Source organism: Caenorhabditis remanei, chromosome V (genome assembly GCF_010183535.1).
Source record: "Caenorhabditis remanei strain PX506 chromosome V, whole genome shotgun sequence".
In the NCBI taxonomy this organism is placed as follows: Eukaryota; Metazoa; Nematoda; class Chromadorea; order Rhabditida; family Rhabditidae; genus Caenorhabditis; species Caenorhabditis remanei.
The window spans coordinates 98,221-119,099 of NC_071332.1; the positions used below are offsets into that span (position 1 = coordinate 98,221).

General features: G+C 37.6%; 8 protein-coding genes across 8 annotated transcripts; 5 read left to right on the forward strand and 3 right to left on the reverse strand.

Moving 5' to 3' along the window:
- Positions 1 to 209: 209 nt before the first annotated feature.
- On the forward strand, positions 210 to 1,752 carry GCK72_016381 (uncharacterized protein; the record flags this gene model as incomplete). The annotated part of the gene is made up of 4 exons (XM_003101429.2): positions 210 to 337; positions 410 to 656; positions 860 to 1,452; positions 1,662 to 1,752. 4 exons carry the CDS (start codon positions 210 to 212, stop codon positions 1,750 to 1,752), a joined length of 1,059 nt encoding a protein of 352 aa, XP_003101477.2.
- Positions 1,753 to 4,149: 2,397 nt separating this feature from the next.
- GCK72_016382 (uncharacterized protein) lies at positions 4,150 to 9,247 on the forward strand (the record flags this gene model as incomplete). Its single annotated transcript, XM_053731473.1, has 10 exons — positions 4,150 to 4,206; positions 4,753 to 5,063; positions 5,113 to 5,235; positions 5,635 to 6,321; positions 6,379 to 6,596; positions 6,641 to 6,906; positions 6,959 to 7,159; positions 7,556 to 8,224; positions 8,406 to 8,626; positions 8,677 to 9,247. 10 exons carry the CDS (start codon positions 4,150 to 4,152, stop codon positions 9,245 to 9,247), a joined length of 3,324 nt encoding a protein of 1,107 aa, XP_053580386.1.
- A 1,040-nt stretch (positions 9,248 to 10,287) lies between these two features.
- GCK72_016383 (uncharacterized protein) lies at positions 10,288 to 11,974 on the reverse strand (the record flags this gene model as incomplete). Its single annotated transcript, XM_053731474.1, has 2 exons — positions 10,288 to 10,425; positions 11,861 to 11,974. The coding sequence occupies 2 exons, from the start codon at positions 11,972 to 11,974 to the stop codon at positions 10,288 to 10,290; spliced, it is 252 nt and encodes an 83-aa protein (XP_053580387.1).
- GCK72_016384 (uncharacterized protein) lies at positions 11,775 to 12,254 on the forward strand (the record flags this gene model as incomplete). Its single annotated transcript, XM_003101438.2, has 2 exons — positions 11,775 to 11,780; positions 11,829 to 12,254. 2 exons carry the CDS (start codon positions 11,775 to 11,777, stop codon positions 12,252 to 12,254), a joined length of 432 nt encoding a protein of 143 aa, XP_003101486.2.
- Positions 12,255 to 12,316: 62 nt separating this feature from the next.
- GCK72_016385 (uncharacterized protein) lies at positions 12,317 to 13,448 on the reverse strand (the record flags this gene model as incomplete). Its single annotated transcript, XM_053731475.1, has 4 exons — positions 12,317 to 12,496; positions 12,547 to 13,055; positions 13,101 to 13,260; positions 13,308 to 13,448. The coding sequence occupies 4 exons, from the start codon at positions 13,446 to 13,448 to the stop codon at positions 12,317 to 12,319; spliced, it is 990 nt and encodes a 329-aa protein (XP_053580388.1).
- Positions 13,449 to 14,090: 642 nt separating this feature from the next.
- On the forward strand, positions 14,091 to 16,416 carry GCK72_016386 (uncharacterized protein; the record flags this gene model as incomplete). The annotated part of the gene is made up of 9 exons (XM_053731476.1): positions 14,091 to 14,234; positions 14,395 to 14,508; positions 14,559 to 14,601; positions 14,647 to 14,736; positions 14,802 to 14,909; positions 14,993 to 15,374; positions 15,514 to 15,653; positions 15,700 to 16,166; positions 16,381 to 16,416. The coding sequence occupies 9 exons, from the start codon at positions 14,091 to 14,093 to the stop codon at positions 16,414 to 16,416; spliced, it is 1,524 nt and encodes a 507-aa protein (XP_053580389.1).
- A 449-nt stretch (positions 16,417 to 16,865) lies between these two features.
- On the forward strand, positions 16,866 to 19,360 carry GCK72_016387 (uncharacterized protein; the record flags this gene model as incomplete). Its single annotated transcript, XM_003101475.2, has 11 exons — positions 16,866 to 17,018; positions 17,073 to 17,141; positions 17,247 to 17,357; positions 17,411 to 17,453; positions 17,651 to 17,740; positions 17,971 to 18,078; positions 18,124 to 18,505; positions 18,552 to 18,691; positions 18,738 to 18,823; positions 18,876 to 19,108; positions 19,183 to 19,360. 11 exons carry the CDS (start codon positions 16,866 to 16,868, stop codon positions 19,358 to 19,360), a joined length of 1,593 nt encoding a protein of 530 aa, XP_003101523.2.
- Positions 19,361 to 19,409: 49 nt separating this feature from the next.
- Positions 19,410 to 20,853, reverse strand: GCK72_016388 (uncharacterized protein; the record flags this gene model as incomplete). The annotated part of the gene is made up of 6 exons (XM_003101414.2): positions 19,410 to 19,688; positions 19,943 to 20,010; positions 20,059 to 20,254; positions 20,307 to 20,570; positions 20,632 to 20,789; positions 20,835 to 20,853. 6 exons carry the CDS (start codon positions 20,851 to 20,853, stop codon positions 19,410 to 19,412), a joined length of 984 nt encoding a protein of 327 aa, XP_003101462.2.
- Between the last annotated feature and the right edge of the window lie 26 nt (positions 20,854 to 20,879).

Sequence of the window (20,879 nt, forward strand, 5' to 3'; positions counted from 1 at the left end):
GTGTGATTTCTAGACTTTCTTCTGAACTCTCTGAAATCGATTAGTTAAAACAAAGGTCACGCCATTTTTCTACGTTTTTCCATTCAAAAATGCCAACAAGACTCATCTCGCCATTTCTGAATTTCATTAGGGTTTGGTAAGTCTTCAATTTTTTCCACATCCTCACAGAACCCGTTTCAGACAAGAAAAACTTCAATAGTGTAAACCAAATGTCATGGTATTCGAAGATCTACGTAGCAGTGAGGGAGTATCGAGCAAAAAATCGAAATGGTGGATGGATTTTGACAAGATGCCTGAATATTCTTCTCTTAACACAACTATTCTTTTTATGGATGACGTAAGTGAAGGGCTCTCTACGCATTAGCAGTAGAGTGCAATTGCCTTTTACCTCTAAAATCTCTATTTTCAGACTTTATTTCTACATAAAAGTAACCGTTGGGTATTATGTGCAATCCCCCGTCCAGGCCACAATCTATCTAATCATATGCTCGTTCCTTTTCGTTATGTCAATGTGGAGCCTTGCAAAGACATTATTCACAAGAGTTGGAAGAGTTCCAGAGAGGTATAGGCCTAGTAAAGAATTGGAAGATCGTCTGAAAGCAGTCACTCCATTCGAAAATAACCGATATGTTGTGGAGAAGTCGACTGCCGAGCAGGTTGGTTTTTGAAAAGATTGACTTTAAAAGCGCGTATCTCAAAAACTAGAAAAGCTGTCAAAAAGTTGTCAACTAAAAAAAATGTAAAACTAGACTTGTAAAATTTGACAAAGAAAAAAATTGTCAAAATTGAGCTACTCATTGCATAGTTACACTTTTCCCAACTTTCTCAAAAAAATGAATATGACCATCTGAATTTTCAGCTAAAACAACAAAACATAATACTGGAGGAGATGTGCACGTTCTGTAAAGTAGTCGTCGCCGAGTGTGATCAAGTGGGACGTCTCAAGTATTGTTACGAGTGTGGCCACCTCAAACCGGATCGTACTCGTCACTGCAGCTCATGTGGCAAGTGTAGCATTAAGTATGATCATCACTGTCCGTGGATCAACATGTGTGTTACACATGCCAATTACAAGTACTTCTTGCTCTATGTGATCTACACAAGTCTCCTCGTTTATTGGTATTTGCTCACTTCACTCGAAGGCGCTGTTCGATACTTCATTATTCAAAAATGGAAGGAAGACTTGTGGAAAATATTGTATTATTTATTCAGTTTTGTTGCTGGCGGAGTTTTCGGATATTATCCACTCGGAGAGTTGCTGATATTTCATTATCAATTGATTGCATTGAATGAGACTACTGTCGAGCAGACGAAGCCAGCGGTACTGAGATTCGATAATGCTGCGGATTATAATATGGGAAAATGGAATAACTTTCGCTCAGTTTTTGGATGGGGATTATGGATGTGGCCAATCGAATCTAATGAGCAAGATGGTTTACATTTTGATATAAGGTGAGCGTTATGGGGGAACGGCCGGGAAAAGTGCGATAATATTTTTGTAACTTTCTAGCGAGAGCTTGTACAAAAAAGTTGTACACTACAAACATGACATGCTAATTTTGATTTTCATACCCTACATAAGTGGACGCTGTGGAACAATCTTTACCATAATACCGTTGATCAGTTTCAACTCTGATACGTGTAGATCAAAAGATTTCCAGATATGTCAATACTCAACAACGGAATAGATTTGTACGAGTGGAGGAGGAACAATCGAGTACAGCACCGAGTTGTGAATCTTCTATTAGCTGATCTCATTTCACTTTTCCGATATAAACTTTTTTTTTCAATGATTTGTGTTTTTTGTCTCACAATTACGCTTGATTACCCCTAGAATAATTTGAATCAAAATTTATCGAGGAAGTGAATCTCTGAAGCAAAGGACACAAAACTAAACAAAACACTATCCTTTTTTCACTGTTTGATTCTCTTTTCCAATTGCCACGTCACATTTATACCAAGTGTCCTCCAAAACCTCTAATTCAAAATTCCCAAAAACAGAAACATAAACATTCTTGGCAATTTCGTTTCGCGAACTGTCCAAAAACCTGAAAATTCGTTTTTCTTTTTCCTCTCCAAAATAACAGACCACACCCACATAGAAGAGAGATTTTACCAGTTGTGGAAGGTGGATTCTTGTCATTTTATCACTCGTTTACAATTCTTTTTTTTTCAATTATTTCTCAATGTTAGACAAAAAAAACACATTCAAAATGGAGCGATGGGGTGAGAATTTCAATAGTGCCTTATGTAATTTGATTCAACCGAGTCACTTTGAATTTTTTCACTTCAAAATTTTATAAGCGGATTAAAAAAATCTTGATAACAAATTATATGCTCAGAAATCTGAGTACTTTGAATCTGTTTTTAGAACTCATCTATTCTCAAAGAAAAGCCAGATACAACGTTTTTTTTGTCTAGACGTCTTGATGTGCTCAAGCAAAAAAGGAACCTAACATAGCAGTACTTCTTGTTTAATTGAGATTTACCGAAACTCATTTTATTTGCTCTATTATTTGTGAGCGCAGTTTCTAAAAATACACCGCTCAAATACAAGACGCCCATTTCATTATTCTCTGACAATAGACAAACTGTGAATACATATTCAGAATACCTGTATTCCTGCTTTTTAGTTATAAAAGTCGGTTTCTGAAACTGAACTCTAGTCAGATCTAAAAAATTGACTTCTTTGGTTTTGTTGGTTTTCATAAGGGGATTGACCTCACCTTCCACTAGTTTCTGATCTCCCAACTTTATTTTTTTTTCTACTTTTTTCTTTTGTGAGAATTGAATCGAAACCTGTCCGGTAAGGTCACTGATACTGATTGATCGGTGGTGATTCATAAGAGAGACGAGATAAAAAAGAAGAGAGAGGAAGTGAATGTGGTTTTCATGTGTAGGTCAGTTATCAGACATATTTTGGGATTCATTTTCACCTGAAAAAAAACCTCCTTGTGTGGTCTAAAAGCAATATTTTTTAGAAGGTCAATCACAAATAATCAGTCTTGAAAGTCACATGTACCTGAGTATCTGCAATAGTAGAAAACAAAAACAAAAATGACTTACTTGGAAGTCCAGTTGATCAGTTGATTGGATTATGGTGTTTTAGAAGTTGATGATGATCGAGTTTTAATCACATTAATTATAAGGGAAAATGGAAATTCAAAGATTTGGAAAGTTCTATAAAATAACTTTTAATATAAATATATTAATTTTGAAAACTCTCCAACAAACTTTCTCAGTAATTTGTCATTTTGGACAACGCTATCACAAAACTGGAAGAACTATTAAGAAGTTATCATACCATTCGTATATATGGGGTTGGTCCGAATCTCTGTCACAATGTAGACATTTTATTTTCATTTCCGAAAATACAAATTATCATCAAAAAAGCTTTCACGTCCGAAGGCGCGCCAGACTAAGCTGGTCAACTATAAAAATATAGCCCTAGATTTTTTCTAAATAAATACGTACTTTTGGAAATTTCGCTATTATTTCAGCATAATTTTTGTAATTAAAAAAGTACATGTTTATCCAATTAGACATGTTGGAATCCTACAGTTGGAACTATTACTTCTTAAAAGAATCAGTTCCTATTTGTGGAGCGATCAATCACTTGTCGTGTTTATTACTTCAGCAATTTTCGGTTGCCGAACATATTCAATTTTCAAATAAAATTGAACACATTTCTCAATCCATTAGAAACTTTTTTCTTCGCTTCAATATCAATCAATTCTATGACCTATATCAATTCATCACAATAAGTTGTTGAACATGAGTAAAACACATAGGTTTGATATCTGATTTGTTGATTTTTAAGTGATTTGATGAAGGATACATATCTCTGTTTCTCTCACTTTTCTGCTTTACTCTATTCCAAATTTTTCGCGCCCACCCACAGGCAGAAATCGGAAAAAAAGAAGAAAGATGAAGACGTGTAAGGGGGATACCAAGGGGTTTATTTTCGCGCTCTACTGCTGATGCTGAAGGCGGTTTTTATCAAAAACCGAACAGAGGCCGTCGATTGACCGTTGGTTCTTTCGACTAGGAAAGAAGAAGAAAACATAGATTTCGTTTCCATTTCTTTTCTTACCTATTTTGAGGAGAGTTTTCTGAATTTCTGTTTTGTTCTTCCAGAAGACGTCAATTATGGAGGACGTCGACTTGGGCAAGGACCGAACGCAGCTCATCGACTTCGTGTATGCAGTGAGTTTTGGATTACTTCAATTTTCAAAATATTATATTTTCAAATTGAAAGCGGTGCAGTGGCGCTCAGTATTTGATAAATTTTCCAGTTCAAATGTTATAGATGACATAGTTAATTTTTTTTGTTGACAACCTTTTTGATAGTTCTGCTAGCTTTGGAGTTATGAGCTGCAGAAGTTTATGTCTCGAACCTATAAAAGCCATCATCACAGGACAAATGAAGAACTTGGCATGTACATTACAAAAAAAGTTTATATTTTATATATCATTTTTGGATAACACAAAATTAGATTTCTGACCATTTTTTATTTGTGTTTCGAAACCAAAACTACACTATACTTGCACCCAAAAAGTGTGTTTTTTTTTAATAATAGGTGTTGATATCACTATTTTTCTCTTGATGTATCGTTTCTATCACTTTATTGAAATGGAGGTCGTCGTCCCACACCGTCACAGACTAGGAACTAAGGTTCAAGGATGAGTGACGGCATCTAATCTCCAAACTTTCATCGTCACACATTCAATCCATGACGTGGTAACTTTCAGAATGGAAATGGGTCTGCATCGAACTTGAATCACAAAAATGAATCAAACATTTCACTTTCCGAGAAAGCAGTCAAACAACCCCTCCAAACTCAAAATCAATCAACTCCTCCACCAAAGCCACAGAAGCAAAAACCAGCTCCAAAACCAAAAAAGAAGATTGCATGTGCTCCAGGATCAGCAATTTGTCTTTTCTTACTTGCAGTTGCTGCCATCATTTTTGCAGCTTTCCTCGGTCATTATCTCACAAAACAAAAATATGAAATGATGCAGTTTAAGAGTTCCAACGAGTCACAAGTCGTCTGCAAGAACTAGTGAGTTTCAAAGTAAATGGGGTCTTGGAAATGATAGAATTTGTTTCAGTACAAGACCACACAAGAATAAGCATCGACCAATTGTAAATGAAGAAGATTTGGATGAGAATGACGCCATCAAACAGCCAACGAAAGAAGAGTTGGCTCTACCAAAACATGTTCAACCGATTTGGTAAGATACAGTAAAACTACAAATGACAGTATTTTGGTTCAAATTAAAAAAATTTTTGAACACTTTTTGATAACATTTCTATTTCTTGATATAAAAGCATTGGATGACAGAAGACCGCGGAGGATCTCATTTCCAGCTGGTTCATTTTAAAGACGATTATCTTAAATAAAAGGAGAGTTTTTTGAATATGTGTTTGGCAGAAAAATATAGAAAGAATTTAGTAAGTAATATTTGCAGTTGATAACTTTTTGATAGCTTTTCTAGATTTTGAGATACGAGAATTCTAAACTAAGGTACCAAAAGTAAGAGACAAAAAGAGGGCTGTGAAAGCTGACTCCACGTTTTCTCTAAAAAAGAAAATCAAGAATTTTTTGAATCTTCCATTTCTTTAATTTCCAGGTACGACGTAAGTCTATCTCCAAAAGTTGGCGGCAACGGAACTATGGGTCTCGCCGTAGTTAAACTCAACATTTCGGAGCCTACTAACAAGATTGTGCTCAACGCGAAAGGAATAGAATTTACCAAAAACCTGGAGAAGATCCAGCTGTCTAGAGAAGCTCCGAAGAGAGCTAAAAAGTCAGCGGCTGATGATGTTGAAGCGACTACTCCCGCCGTTGTATCCGCCAACGCTTTGAACGCTACCGTCGAAATGGCAGAAGGATCTGGTATGAGTGCTGAGGAGGGGTCTGGACAAAATGTTGTTCTGACCACCACTACCACCGAAGTTACCCCCCTCTCAAATCTAGTTGACACCGGAATCAAAATCACCAATATTGAATTCGATGAAGACTTGGAAAAAGTCACTTTGACGCTAGACCAAGAGCTCAAAAAAGGAAGTGACGTGGTGCTGAAAATCCCGTTCACCTCGAAAGTGACAAATGATAATGGACTGAAAGAATACAAGTACAAGACAGCAGATGGAAAGGAGAAGAGTATGTTCACCACTCAACCAAGTTATGCTTATATGCGTCATATCTTCCCAAGTTTCGATCAAGAAGCATTCAAAGCTCCAGCTGCATTGACTTTGATGCATTCAAAGGGATCCGTGGTGGTGGCTAATACAGAAGTCAAGACACAAGATGATGGGTAAGTAAATTTAACTGATTCTCGAAGCCAGCCTGAATCATCGTCCTCTTTTTTCAGAGATGCCCAAACCTCCACTCTCAAAAAAGTGCTGGATCCTGACTTTGTTATTGGAGACCTCGTACCAAGCGAGGTTAACACAACTAGCGGCATAACTGTGAGAATTTGGACAAGGCCTGAAGTTCAACATTCCACAGAGCTGTCATTGGACTATACCAATCAGGCTATTGATGCGATGGAACATATTCTTCAGTCAAGATTGGAATCTAAAAGTTTAGGTTAGGAGCTGATGCTGCTTACCTACCTAATTCTCGTATTCCAGATATCGTCGCCGTTCCTGGATTCCAGCACGGCAACCGAGTGTCACCATCATTCATTGTGCTCCCTGAAAAAGATGTACTTTATAATGAGAACTCCAACGACATCAACCAGAAGACTCGTCTAGCTAGAACAATTTCCAATCGAGTCGCAGCACAGTGGTTCGGAGGGATAACGAATCCAGAGGAATTCGGAACATTCTGGTTAAATGATGCGCTGCCAAAGTTTTTGGAAGTGGAAGCGTTGGAGAGGATTCTAAATGTGAAATCTGTAAGTTGGCTTAAAGTTTGTTATGACTTGCCGCATCAAAATTATATTCTAGGATGACTTGTGGACATATGAGCTTGAGAAGATTCTCGAACGCGATGCAACTGCCACATCTCAACCATTGAGGGTGAAGAACGTGTTCTCTGCTGCTGACATTGCTGCAATCGATCATGAATTCATTGGGAAGAAGGGAGCTGCAGTGCTCCGAATGATTCAGAAAGCTGTTGGAGAAAGTGTTTTCAACAAAGCTATCAGAGTAAGCTCCGCCCATTCCAGGACCTCTAGTAGCAAGTTCTACAGGTTCAGAGTGAATTTGCAAACAGTATTAGCTAAAATAACAACAAATACACAATCAAAGCAAGACACGTATCAAGACAAAAAGTGCACAACTGTGCAAAATAATACAAGAAAAAGTCAATAAACGACAAAAAAGAGTATCAACGCCTTCTACATAGTTGCCAGGGCCAGAAACTCAATATTCTTTGCTCCACCAGATGACAAAACGCAGTTCCGGTTTTTCGCGTCAGCGCCGCCCGCTTATGTGTTGACCATGTTGTTGGCGTGTTATGAGTGTTTTGCTTACAGACTTAAAGAGATATGCATTTTTGTCTTTTTAACATAACACTCTCTTTAACCGAAGTTCGATTTTCAGAGCTTTGTTTCCTCATACCGTTCCGCCTACCCATATGACGATGGGCTCTGGAAATCATTCCAAAAAGCATTGGGAGGAAAATTGAAAGGATGGAATAACGAGTCATTGGATGTTGCGAAGTTCGTGAATACGTGGGTAGATCAGATCGGTTTTCCACTGGTTTCTGTCGATAAATTGGACGATGAAAATGTAGAGTTGTCTCAAGAGAGATTCAAAAACGATCACAAGACAAAGGAACAATTCAAATTCCGCAACGCAAAGTATTGGTTCAACTGGGAAGTCCCACTATTCCTCAAGGGGTCTGGAGCAGTTGGAAACGTGTCGTGGCTTCATGAAGCATTCAGAATTCCACTGAACACTTCCAATTCAATCTACTTAAACACTGACTCTAATGGAGTGTATCGCGTGAATTATGAAGAAAACCGGTGGAATGATATTGCCAAACATTTGGAGAAATCCCATGGAAAATTGTCAGAGAGAACGAGAGCTCGTCTAATTTCTGATGTATTTGCATTGGCCAATAGTGGAGCACTTCCATTCGAGACGGCTCTCAATGTCACTTCATATCTTCCAATGGAGACTGGAACTGTTCCATGGTTGATTGCAACGAGGATTTTTAAGAAATTGACTGATAGATTGGAGGGCGCGCCAATTCAGGATAAATTGAATGTAAGTTTGAAGAGTGGAACTTTGAAATGGTATCATTGTGTTCCGAGTATTTGTGATTTTTCAAATTTTGGAAATAATAGCAAACCTAGATCTAGCTTTTCTCCGTCTCTCAGTCCTAACTTTTAATAATTTACAGGTGTTGGAGTTTAAAAAATAATATTTTTCACTCCCGAATTTTCAGAACTTCATCTACCAAAAAATTCACAAAAAGTTCGAAGAAGTCAGCTCATCCCCATCTGAATCGAACTCAAACTACCTCAAGAGTCTCCTTTATTCTAACCTCATCGACTTGATGGCTATTGTGAAACCAGAGAAATCGAATGAAAAACTCAATGAGTTGTTTGTCGAAGGATTTTTGGCTCCCTGCCAAGATTCTGGAAACTTTAGCAGTGATTGTTCAGAGTATGTTTTTTTTTGTTATAAATTAATTCATTTCATTTTTTCTTCTTCAGGGTACCCGGAGAACTTCGTGAGAAAGTTTACTGTAACGGGGTGGAATTCGGAAACGATACTGTATTCGAAACAGTGAAGGAGTTGGCTGAGAAAGAAGTCGATGGAGCCGAGAAAGAGCTTCTTCATAATTCTCTCGCATGCTTCAGAGATCCGCGCACACTTCGTCGATTGATTCTGGAGAATTTGAATAGTACATCTGATGTTACTCAACTTTTGAGAAAAATGAATAGCCGTCCGGTGGGACGAGAAATTGCGACAAACTGGATTATCGATAATTGGTCGACAGTACTGAAAAAGAAGTTCAAGAATGACCCAGAAACATTGAACCAAATCGCAGATGCTGGAATTGTTTTAGATAATGAAAGAGAGAAAAGCATGGTGGAGACGTTCATGGAGCATCACCATAAGAGTACGAATGGAATCGAGAGTTTAGACCAGAAGATCGAAGAAGCTACTACGGATATCTACTGGAGAAAACAGAAAATTGCAGAGTTGAATGACTATTTGGATGGAAAGATGAAGGGACCAGCTAAAGATGAAGAGGCTGATAACAGTGAGGAGCAGGAATGAGTGAGATGACAATTGAATGACAACTACAACGAATACCCAAAGTAGAGAGATAATCGCTTTTATTTATTAATGTGAAACCGGTCAGCGTTAAAATTTTTTTTTGTGTTTTTTCTTTTTATATATTTTTATAAAACACTGTTCAATAAAATGTTTGCAAATCTTAAATATGTCGTTTATTTATAATACATTTATTTATTTATTTATTTTTTCTTAAAATCCTATCATTCTTATATTTATAAAACATATGGGCAACGTCTTTACTCTGTCTGGATGTCGGCATTTTATTTTCATTTCCAAAATATAAATTTCATTGAAAAAAGTTTCCACGTAAACTCGAGTAATAGAAAAAAGTGGAATGAAGAAAGAGACGTCCCATAGTACTTTTTTCAGGAAGCAGATGGGTCTTATTATGGTTCAGATAGGTTTTTTAAACAAAAATCATATTATTTGTCTATTTTTTTCAGCTATAGACTGTTTCAAATTTTAGAAGAAATATAATGTTTGGAACATTACAAACGTTTTGTAAAAGAACGTAGTTTATCTAATAAGCTGAAAAACTTTAGTACCCTTTAAAATTAATTTCTCAAAAATAGCAGTAAGTTTTTTGTGTATCTTGTTACAAAAACTTGAAATAAGCTTGAAAATGTTTAAAAACTTATTGGGATCATAATAAGACTCTTACCATCCACCTTCTTCCAGAAGTCGATAAATTTTTGGAACTTTCTCATTTGTGATCCTAGTGCTCTAGCTTTCTTCTGTGAGCAGTAGCAAAACAATAGACTTTACGGTTAAAATATAGCGCTTATATTCCAGATTTTCACATTTTTACCAAATGGTGGACGTCGATATTTCGTTGTACCCTTGGAGTCAACAATCTGTATACCCTATTACTTGTTGTACCCTAAAAGTATAGTATAGTAACCTTTGAGGTATGGTACCCTAAGAGTATCTTTTTCCTCGTTGTACCCAATTTAGTTGTACCCTTGGAGTATGGGCCGAAGACCGAATCCTACCCAGAAACAAGTCTCGGGGCTTACCTCTCAATATGATTGATTCGCATCTATTCCACTCCACTCCACGCCTCGCCATCCATCCACATCGCTTCGATTGTCAACTTCCATCACATTTCCGACCTCCTTTCTGTTTCCACGTTCGCCAATTCGTTTCGACTTTTGCACCTGAAAAAGGAACATTTCCTCAATAAAACGTATTATTCTGTAACTAAGAAGATTGTGCCGAAGTCACGCCAGTGCGGCTGGTCAAAAAGAAAAACAAAATTCGCCAAAAATCGATATTTTCAACAAAAAAATCAGTTAGAAATTTGATCTTTCGAAGGCGCACTTCAGAAGTTTCGCAATTCTCAAAGCACGATAATGTTGCCGCGAAAATTATGTTCGGTTCAAAACAGATCAAAAATAATCTAAATAACAGTCTTCAAATTTTTGATCTATCTTCTCGAAAGTGAAAACAATGTTGGCGGTAATATTATTTTGATGCAAGTTTCAAAAGCGGACGCGTTCCCCTTAATCATTACCGCCCTCAGAACAGCGCCGAAAAGTGTGTGATTGGCGCAGTCGGGTAAGCTCCCGTCAAAAAAACTGTTTTGGGTGGCTTCGATTCCTTGCAAGTTTTTCTTTTTTTTTGCATTATGGAAAATGGTTTTTTCCCGTTCTGGTGGATGAAATTGATTGAATTTGAAATGAAAATCGAGTGAATCTTTCGAATAATCATTTTCAGAGATCAGTCGGAAGAACCGTCCATAGTAGGGCAGACATGCTGGTGGACAATAAAAGATAATGAGAAAATACCGTACACCTGACCTAACGAGTCAAATGAAAAGAAACAAGAAAACACGAGTCAATAGAGGTGCGAACAGCTGTTCGTTAAGGGATATTTAGTTTGGTTTTGCTGTTCGTTAGGGGATATTTATTTTTTTTGACACCTGAGAAGAAATGAAGTTCAGCAATATTGCTGAAATCAAATATTGCAATATTAAAAATACCTACTCGTTCATTGACCACAAGTTTTGGAGAGATCAGAAAATCTAATGAAACCTTAAAAAAGGAAAATTAAGAACAAAAAAAGCCTATGACACGAATGAGTCCTATATTTTTATACTGGAATTCATTCCTCTATTTTTCTTTGATTTCAAGATACATTTTCACCGGCGCAAGAAATAATCATTTGATCTACAAGAATATTTTTGTGTTCTCAGTAAGAAGTCACATGAGTCGTTATTTAGAAACCAGTTTCTTTCTCTAGCACTGATTTTCTCAAAATTAGATATCTTCGGTTTGGCGGTAAGTTTCTCTGAATATATGTAAGAATGAGCAAGAAGAAGTACATGAATCACGAATGATTCTCGATCTTTAGAACTTAACGAATCAAATGATCAACACGTGTCTCAAAGGTAATGTTTCAAAAATACAGGTTTTTAGGATTGGAACGAGCAAGAAGTCTTGTGGTTCCGATAGTATAAAAGGATCTTGTCCAATCCTTTCTGTATCAGTTTTCTTCTCAATCTCTAATGATGGTAAGTTAAAAAAATCAAACTTTTAATTAAACTCCTTGTGTTTTTCAGAAAATATTCATTGCCTTCTGCCTCATTGCCACCTGCATCGCCACCGATGGAGAACATGAGTGTCCGGCCAACGAAGTCTTCAAAACTTGTGGAACCGCCTGTGAATCAACCTGTGAAAACCCTAATGCATCCTCTGGACCATGCATAGAAGTCTGTATTTCAAATGTATGCCAATGTGCCCCTGGATTCGTAAGAAACTCCTCCGGAGCATGTGTTAAATATAGTCAATGCAGTGAACCAACACCAAAATGTGAGGAGAACGAGGAATTCAAAGAGTGTGGAACTCACTGTGAGCCAACCTGCAAGGAACCAAACCCAGCATGTATAATGATGTGTAAGGAAAATGTATGTCAGTGCAAGAAGGGATTCGTTCGTCACGAGAAGGCCTGCATCTTGCAAGTTCATTGCCCAAAACTTGGATTGTAAACTGAATTTTTTGATACTTCAATAAATTATTATGTCCAAAATCAAATTTATTCCCAAGAAAATCAAGCAGACACTCGTATTTTTCTTGATCTCCTCCACTCAGTTGTTGTTCCACTTTCTACTGGTTTAATCTGGGATTTCGCAGTAGTTTTCGTACTGTAATTCGAGAACTCGTCATTTTTTCCTCTTCCCGGACATTTACAATATCCAGAATCCGGTCCAGGACCACCAGTACCGCCAAGCTATAAACAGTTATTTTCAGTAATGTATCAATCAATCAATATCCACTTACTCTCCCAGGATGTCCGTCTACTCCGGGGCCCCCTGGTTGCCCTGCTCTTCCTTGAGGTCCTGGAGATCCTGGCTCTCCAGATATTGGATATCCTCCATCTGGCCCAGGAGGTCCAACTTTTCCAGGTTTTCCTGGCGACCCTGCGGGTCCAGGTGACCCAAAAGATCTTGTTCCAGGTCTTCCAGGTTGACCACTAGCTCCATCATGACCTCTCGCCCCATCCAATCCATTATCTCCCGGCATTCCTGGGTATCCTGGAGGACCTCTTCCACCAGGTATTCCATCTATCCCAGTTCCTCCAATGTCTCCAGGATGTCCCATTGGCCCAGGTCTCCCCGGTTCTCCTTGCGCACCCATTGGACATTGAATACACCCATTATATGGTAGTTTCATGGAAAGAGAAATACCAACTCCTCCAGGGCTTCCAGGGTGACCAGATGATCCATCTTCACCTGGGTGTCCTGAATGTCCTGGACGACCTGGAGGTCCTGAAGGACAGGTAACTGGCACTGAAAGTTTTGAACAGAATTTTATGTTTTCAATCAATAACTCACTTGACCCACCACCTTCTGGAACAGCATAACTATTCATCGGAGGTATCGTCACATATCGTGGTTGTCCGTAACTATTGCGAGACGGTAGCTTTATCCGATACACTGCGCGTTTGTCTCTTGTCGGGGAGGTAATCAGATTCCATGCGTCTTCGGAGTATTTCTACAAACAAAAGAATAAGGTTTCAGATAAATAGGACAAGTTAAAACCTGAAACGTTTGCAAATCTCTATAAGCGATATGCTCGAAATCACAAATTTCATCAAATAGCAATACGGCAGAGATGAGAATAGCTAGAATGAAGATAAAAATTAGCACAATTGCGGAGAGAAGAATGTTTCTGTGCTTCATTGTTTTTGATATTTTCAGAACACTTGCTTTGATTTTTATATGAATCGATGACAATGGTAATTAGAGAAAAATGAAGACAAAAAAGATGGGGAAAAGCGAAAGTGGAATAAAGATTGATGGGAACAGAGGGGACAGAATGGTTTTCCTTCCAATTTTATTTCATCGTTTGTTGTGAAAAACTCATAAGTAGATATTGAGAACATTTCTGGTCGGTATACAAGAGAAAAACGTACCGAGTATGCAATATATTTAACGCCTTTTAATAGTTATGAGCAATCAAAATATGTCGATGTCTCCTATTAATAGCAATTCCAAAACGTTTCGTCAATGGACTATTTAAGTAGAAAAAAAAAACAGTGTTGCAGGCACGTCTGAATTTCTCAAACCTCATTCTTATTACAAACTACACAACAGTAAATTATAGTATCTTACTCAAAAACTATCTACAATGATGCAACGCCACAAACTCTAAATTTGACATGAACACAAAACAACTGTCTTCCTTCCAATTTCTCTAACTTCTCTCAACAACAGTACACTCTTTATTTTCTTATCGCTAGTTGACGAAATGATTGGGTAAGACCTATATAAAGGAAAGATAGGAGACAGAAAATGAGCAGATTGCTTTTTTTACAAAGATCAATGCGTGTTTTATTTCTATCTCTCGTACTGTTCGAGTTAACAGATGCTCATAACTTCTTATTGGTGTCTCCAGTATTTGGATACAGTCATTTGAAATTTATGAGTAAAGTGGGAGACACGTTAGCTAATGCGGGTCATAATGTGGTAAGTGTTTTGTCTAGACATGGCGATTTTTACGTCATGGTTTATTCCAGACAATCCTTCAAATCTACAACTATGAACATTTCGGTAAAATTCGGATGACAAAGAACAAGAATATTGAAGTAACTTGTCCAGTGTTTTCAGAAACAAAAAATAATTTTAGCTTGTTGACTATCACGACGAAAGGAATGCAGAGATTAACGAGAACTCGGCGAGTGCTTTCAAGTTCATGTGGGACACGGAAATAATTAATAATCCAATCACAGGAGCATTGGCTGTAAATTTTATTTATCTGTAGAGAAATTATTAAAATTGTAGTTTTTTCAGACATCATCAGTTTTGTTCAATGAGATGAAGGATATGTGTGAGAGTGAGTGGACCAAGAAAAGCAAAAATGTGGAATTTTTTTTTTCAGAAGTCCTCTTGGATAAAGAACTACACAAATGGATTTTGTCAAAGAATTTCGATGGGATTATCTCTGAAACTTTTGACTTTTGTGGTCTATGTAAGTACTTAAAAGATTATGCGTGGAACATGAATCAGTCTTACCTATCTTTCCTTGTTTTCCAGTCCTTGGTGATCATCTAAAATTGAACATCATTCCTATGCATTCATCAACAATCAGTATTCCATCGTTTTACGCAATTGGAGAACCTTCTCTTCTCAATTTCATGCCATGTGAGTTTTGATTAACTAGATTTTGATCATTTCCATCAGAAAAATAAACAACACATGCTCGTTGTCTTATCATCACGTTCCAGCCATGAGAACAAAGTTTGGAAAGGAGCAAACAGTTACCGATCGTGTTGGAGACATCATTGCCCTACCATGTCTCGAAATGGCATTCTCAAAACTTTTCGACAAGCAGTACAACCAGGCAACAAATCTACTCAAAGGAGACGTTAGGCACTGGAAGGAGATTCTGCAAACCGCCACGTTTTACTTTTCAAATGGAAATGACTATATATCTTTCCCTACTCCGTTCGTTCCGAAACATATTCGAATTGGAGGATTTACAATTGACCCGCCAAAAAATTTAAAGCTTGATGATGATTATGAAAAAATTCTCGGGCTTCGGAAGTCAACGGTGCTGATTTCTTTTGGAACAGTTATTCAGTCAGCTGATATGCCGGATAGCTTCAAGTGAGTGAACTGTTAGGGTTGGTTGTAGAGAATCCACATAATTAGAAAAAGAAATTTTTATGGCTTATTCGCTGAAATCATGGAGATTCTGAATATGTTTTCAAATTTTGATAATGAACAGAATGAATTGAGATTTCAGAGATGGAATCATTAAAATGTTCCACAACCTACCAGATATTACTTTCATCTGGAAGTATGAGGTAGATGATGAGAGCCTCAGCAAACGACTCTCCAAGAATGCGATTCTGAGAAAATGGGTTCCACAACCAGCGCTTCTTGGTAAATCATTATTTTTCCGACTCTGTCCCATTTGCCTATTTTTCAGCTGACCAACGGTTAAAACTCTTCATCACTCATGGCGGACTTGGAAGCACTTTGGAAGTTGCGTACTCTGGAAAACCGGCTCTCATGATTCCTGTCTTTGGTGATCAGCTGCTGAATGCAAAGATGCTTAGCCGACATGGTGGAGCTCAGGTCTATGATAAATATGATTTGGCTGATGGAGAGAAGTTGACTGAAGCTGTTCGAGAATTTATAGAAAATGATGATTTCAACAAGAACTCTAACCTCATTGCGGATCTTCTCAAGAATCAACCAATTGATCCGAAGGCAAATCTTCTGAGACACGTGGAGTTCAGTGCGAAGTTCGGGAGGATCAGCGCTCTAGAACCGTATAACGTCCATTATAATTTCATACAGTACTACATGTTGGATGCTTATGCAGTTCTTGTTCTGATTGTTCTAGTTATTGTATATTTTGTGCAATTTATGGTTAGGTTTATTTATGGACAGGTATTTAGATCCAAGTCAAAGAAAGATTAGATGTTGAATAAAGTGATCAGGCAACCGTAAACCATTTCTTTAAACTCAGCAAAAAACAATCATTGAACGTTTGCAGCAGCCTCACTTTTCTTGGTAAATTCATCGATTGTGAATGATGACACATAGAGCTTAACGCTTGCTTATAAAAATTTTCAATATGAGAAGTTCAAATATTATACTTAAGATGTTAGCCAAAGTTGGAACATGGATCGGAACCTAGAAACTTTATGAGAAGTATATAGCTTTAAAGCTTTAAAAATTTTCGTCAGAAAAATTCCTTTTTTCCAATTTTCAAACTAGCTTTCGTCGTCTACAATGAAAACACCAAACTTATCTGCAGACATCAGTTTCCATGACCATTGACTAGACTCTACTCAAGAAACTACATAATGGTCAGCATCCTGAATAACGGACAGACAACTGACTAACCTCCCGGCAACATTTATTCAAAAACTATTTTATTTCGTCGCTGTCTATTTCAATCTACTCTCGAGTAGTACAAACCGTTTCCTCCCTCCTACTATTTGTGTTTTCTGCCGTGCTTTCTGCCTCTTTTTCTCTCAATTCTCTTCTATTTCTCCAGTTTCTCATCTATCAAGTTCAAAGAACCTAACACTCATTTTCTATTTAACCAGCCGACCAACAAACTGTTTGCCGTAGATATTCTCAATGCGTCTATTCCTGTTTTTCTCTACCCTTTTTGCTCTCTATTTGAATGTCTTGGCACATAATTATCTCGTGGTATCCCCAGTTTTTGGGTACAGTCATATCAAGTTTATGAACAAAGTGGCTGATACGCTCGCCGACGCAGGACATAATGTGGTACGGAGAAGAGAAGGAGAAAGCTAATGAATTAATTGGAGACTTTAATTTCAGACACTATTGCAACCTTATACATATGAACATTGGGGAACGATTAGGTTGGCAAAGAATAAGAATATTGAGGTAAGTTACGCTAGTCAAAATCATTTCGTTTTAAAACAACTAATCTAATTTTTACGCGTTACAAATCGACATACTTTTTTGGTTTTCTGAAAAACCTGTTTTCAGATAGTGGACTACCACAACAAAGACGCTCCAAACCATGAACAATCCGCCAGTGTGTTTGCATTTTTTTGGGATAGTGAAGTTGTAAATAACCCAATTACAGGAGCCATCGCGGTAAGTCTGATCCAGCATTCGTGAGCCAGGTTTTTTTATTTTTCATTTTCCAGCCAATGTTCATACTCTACAACGAATTCAAACCAATGTGTGATAGTGAGTTTCTTTGGAAATTTGATAAGAAAAAAATAGTATAGTGATGAATTTCTATCATGATGTAAACTAGTTGCGAAATGTGAATGGCGTAAGTAATTGAACAAAAGTCAGACACTTTGCATCATCGAACAGTAACAAAAATACAAGAGTCTAGTCTTTAGAAAAAATGAAAAGAGACACTAAAAGAGTTTTTCCAGAGATCCTTACGGATAAAGAACTTCACAAGTGGATTCTTTCAAAAAAATTCGATGGATATGTGGCGGAGGCATTTGATTTCTGTTCACTGTGTAAGTCTTTTTCATTCAAACAAAGGTGGATTTGGAAAACAAAACAAATCGCTCTGGGAAGAAAGTTCAGAACTTGGAAAAGCCAAGAAAACTTCACCGCAAGTCTCCAAGCCAGAGAAGTCACCTTGGCGTAAACAACGGTGCCCCAATCATTAAAATTCCTGAGTCTAGACTGTTGCTTTTAGAAGCTGTGTCGTATGCAGCAAGCAAAAACTCTTTCTTATTTGCAGTTCTTGGTGACCATCTGAAACTAAACCTTCTCCCAATGTTCTCCACTATCAAGAATGTGCCGGGATCTCATGCAATCGGGGAACCATCTCTTCTCAACTACTCGCCTTGTAAGTTTCTTTTTTCCTCGGTCCGCTCCTAGTTCTAATTTTCAGCTCTTCACACAAACTATGGCCCAGAGCAAACCGTTTTTGATCGTATCCAAGATATCACTGCATTCACTTCCTTCCATTATGCATTCTCAAATCTCTACGAACGACAGTACAACCTAGCCTATTCACTTCTTGATGGAGACGTCAGACCATGGAGAGAAATTCTTCAGACTGCCACATTCTTCTTCTACAATAATAATCCTTACATTGGATTTCCAATGCCAACACTCCCGAAGTCTGTAGAAATCGGAGGGTTCACTATTGATCCCCCAAAGAATGTGAAACTGGATGAAGATTTTGATAAGATTCTGAATCTTAGAAAATCGACGGTGCTGATTTCATTTGGAACGGTAGTACAGTCAGCGGATATGCCGGATAGATTCAAGTAAGGGGTCTGGGAAATTTTAAATGACAACAAGTTATTTTTATAGGGATGGTCTTGTTAAAATGTTTACAAACTTACCTGAAACCACATTTATTTTCAAGTATGAGGTTGAAGATGAAGCGTTTTCGAAACGACTCTCTGAAAATGTGATTCTCAAAAAATGGGTGCCACAACCAGCTCTTCTAGGTAACAGAATCTCAAACAGCTCACATATTAAACTTGTTATTTTCAGCCGACCCACGTCTGAAGGTGTTCATTACTCATGGTGGATTGGGAAGTACTCTGGAAGTTGCATACGCTGGGAAGCCATCTGTTATGGTACATGCCTAATACTGAAACTTTCAAAATGAAAAAAAAAGGTTTTTTTCAGATCCCAATATTCGGAGACCAAATGCTCAATGCCAAAATGTTGAGCCGTCACGGAGGAGCAGTATCCTACGATAAATACGAGTTGGGTGACTCGGAGAAGCTTACGAAGACAGTTCAAGAAGTTATATCAAATCCCAAATATAACGAGAACGCGTTGCTTCTGGCGGATATTTTGCACAACCAACCTATTGAGCCTAAAGAGAATTTGTTGAAGCATGCGGAGTTTGCAGCAAGGTAAGATAGCAAATAGATGACACCGTGCCAGTATCAACTTGAGTTGCTACGCATTATAAGTTCCTCGTTTCCAGATTTGGTAGAGTCCACGCTTTGGAACCCTACAATGTCCACTACAACTTCATCAAATACTACATGCTGGATGCATACACAATTTTAATTTTTTGTCTTTTTGTTTTCCTATATCTCATTCATCTAGGTGCTAAGTTTATCTACAGACGACTTTGTAGATCGAAATCAAAAACTGATTGATTTTATTATATTAGAAAAAAGTATGTAACCATGATATTAACCACTTGCTTCACTCAAGATACTTTCTTGTACACTGCGGATCTCTGTAGTTGATAAAGAATGCTCTTGCTCCGCCAGTTTTCGTAGTTGTTGGTCTCATAAACACAAAATCTGAGTTGGTCTCCATTGACTTGATCATTTCAATCCATTGATTTCCATGTCCTTTCGGTACTTCTATTGTCATTTGACAAATGGTAATGTTGTGTTTGGCAAGCCATCCGTCTCGCTCGATATAGTCCCAGAAGGAGAACTTTCCATAATATGGATTTATCCAGAGGGCGTCAATTTTCTGTTAAAAAAATAAGATATGAAATAGAACGTACCAAAAAATAGAGATATTGAAATTTAAGACCATGGAAATTATGATTTAATTTTAGTTTCAAAACAGACACAGTCTAATCAAGATGAGAACAGCTCAGCAAAGCCCGCACACACTCTCATCTGAGAGACTCAAATGTCAAATTTGTCCCAAGGTAGTGAACATCCTCAGCATGCAAGAATGGCAAACCCCACGGCCGCCCTGATTTCCTCATAAATACTCACCGTTAACTTTAGCTCAGTCATGTATTCTTCAAAACTTTTCAGAGGCATTGTCTTATTTTGTAAGACTCCTGAAACAACATCCTTTCTAACTTCAGATTTTTCTCAAACAGACTCACCATCTTCTATCACTTCCAACTCCATGCTATCCCCACCTGGACCCAATGCAAAGTTTTGAAAGTTTTCATAAACCGTACTATTTTCTATTAAACCACTTGCTCCGTACATTTTCAGATTTGGAATACTTTTCTTCACCCATTCATCGCCATTTGTGTCTTTTGCTACACCGAGGGTTAGTAATGTGTTGTTTTCTTTCTGAAATTCGTGAAGACTTCCGAATTGCTTCAACACTTTTAAGAAGACTCACGCATTTTGGAAGAACAATCCAGCTGTTCAAAGCAAACTCTCTCACTTCAATATCTCTTATTGCTTCCTCGTCATCACATACTGATAGAACTGTGCTGAAATTGAACAGAAGACCCACTGGGTTTCCAAAAAATCGAGTAATCAGTGGGAATACACATTTTGAGAAACTTCTTTGAACTGTTTTCAAATTTAGTTTTGCATTTTTAATCTCCTTGGTTAAATTGCATGGTAAAAGAGAGTTGTAGTCATAGGGTGGGTGAGGGTTCTGGAAACTTTTATGAGTATTTCTGAGACAACAGTCTATCCGCTCTACTGGATCAACAAACCTTCACTGGGTCCTCATCCTGTACAGCAACCACCACAACATCATTCATTTTTGGCGCCGTCTTTTCAGAGTTGTATTGAATAAAATGAATCATCATAAATGTTATAGCAAACAGAGAGATCACATAAAATACAGAGAGGCATAGTAGATTACTTGATTCTGAAATTTTGACAGTTGAAGATAAATAGCAACTACTATACTCACTCAGGTAACTTCGATCCATTCCGTTAGTCTAGATGCAGCATCAAA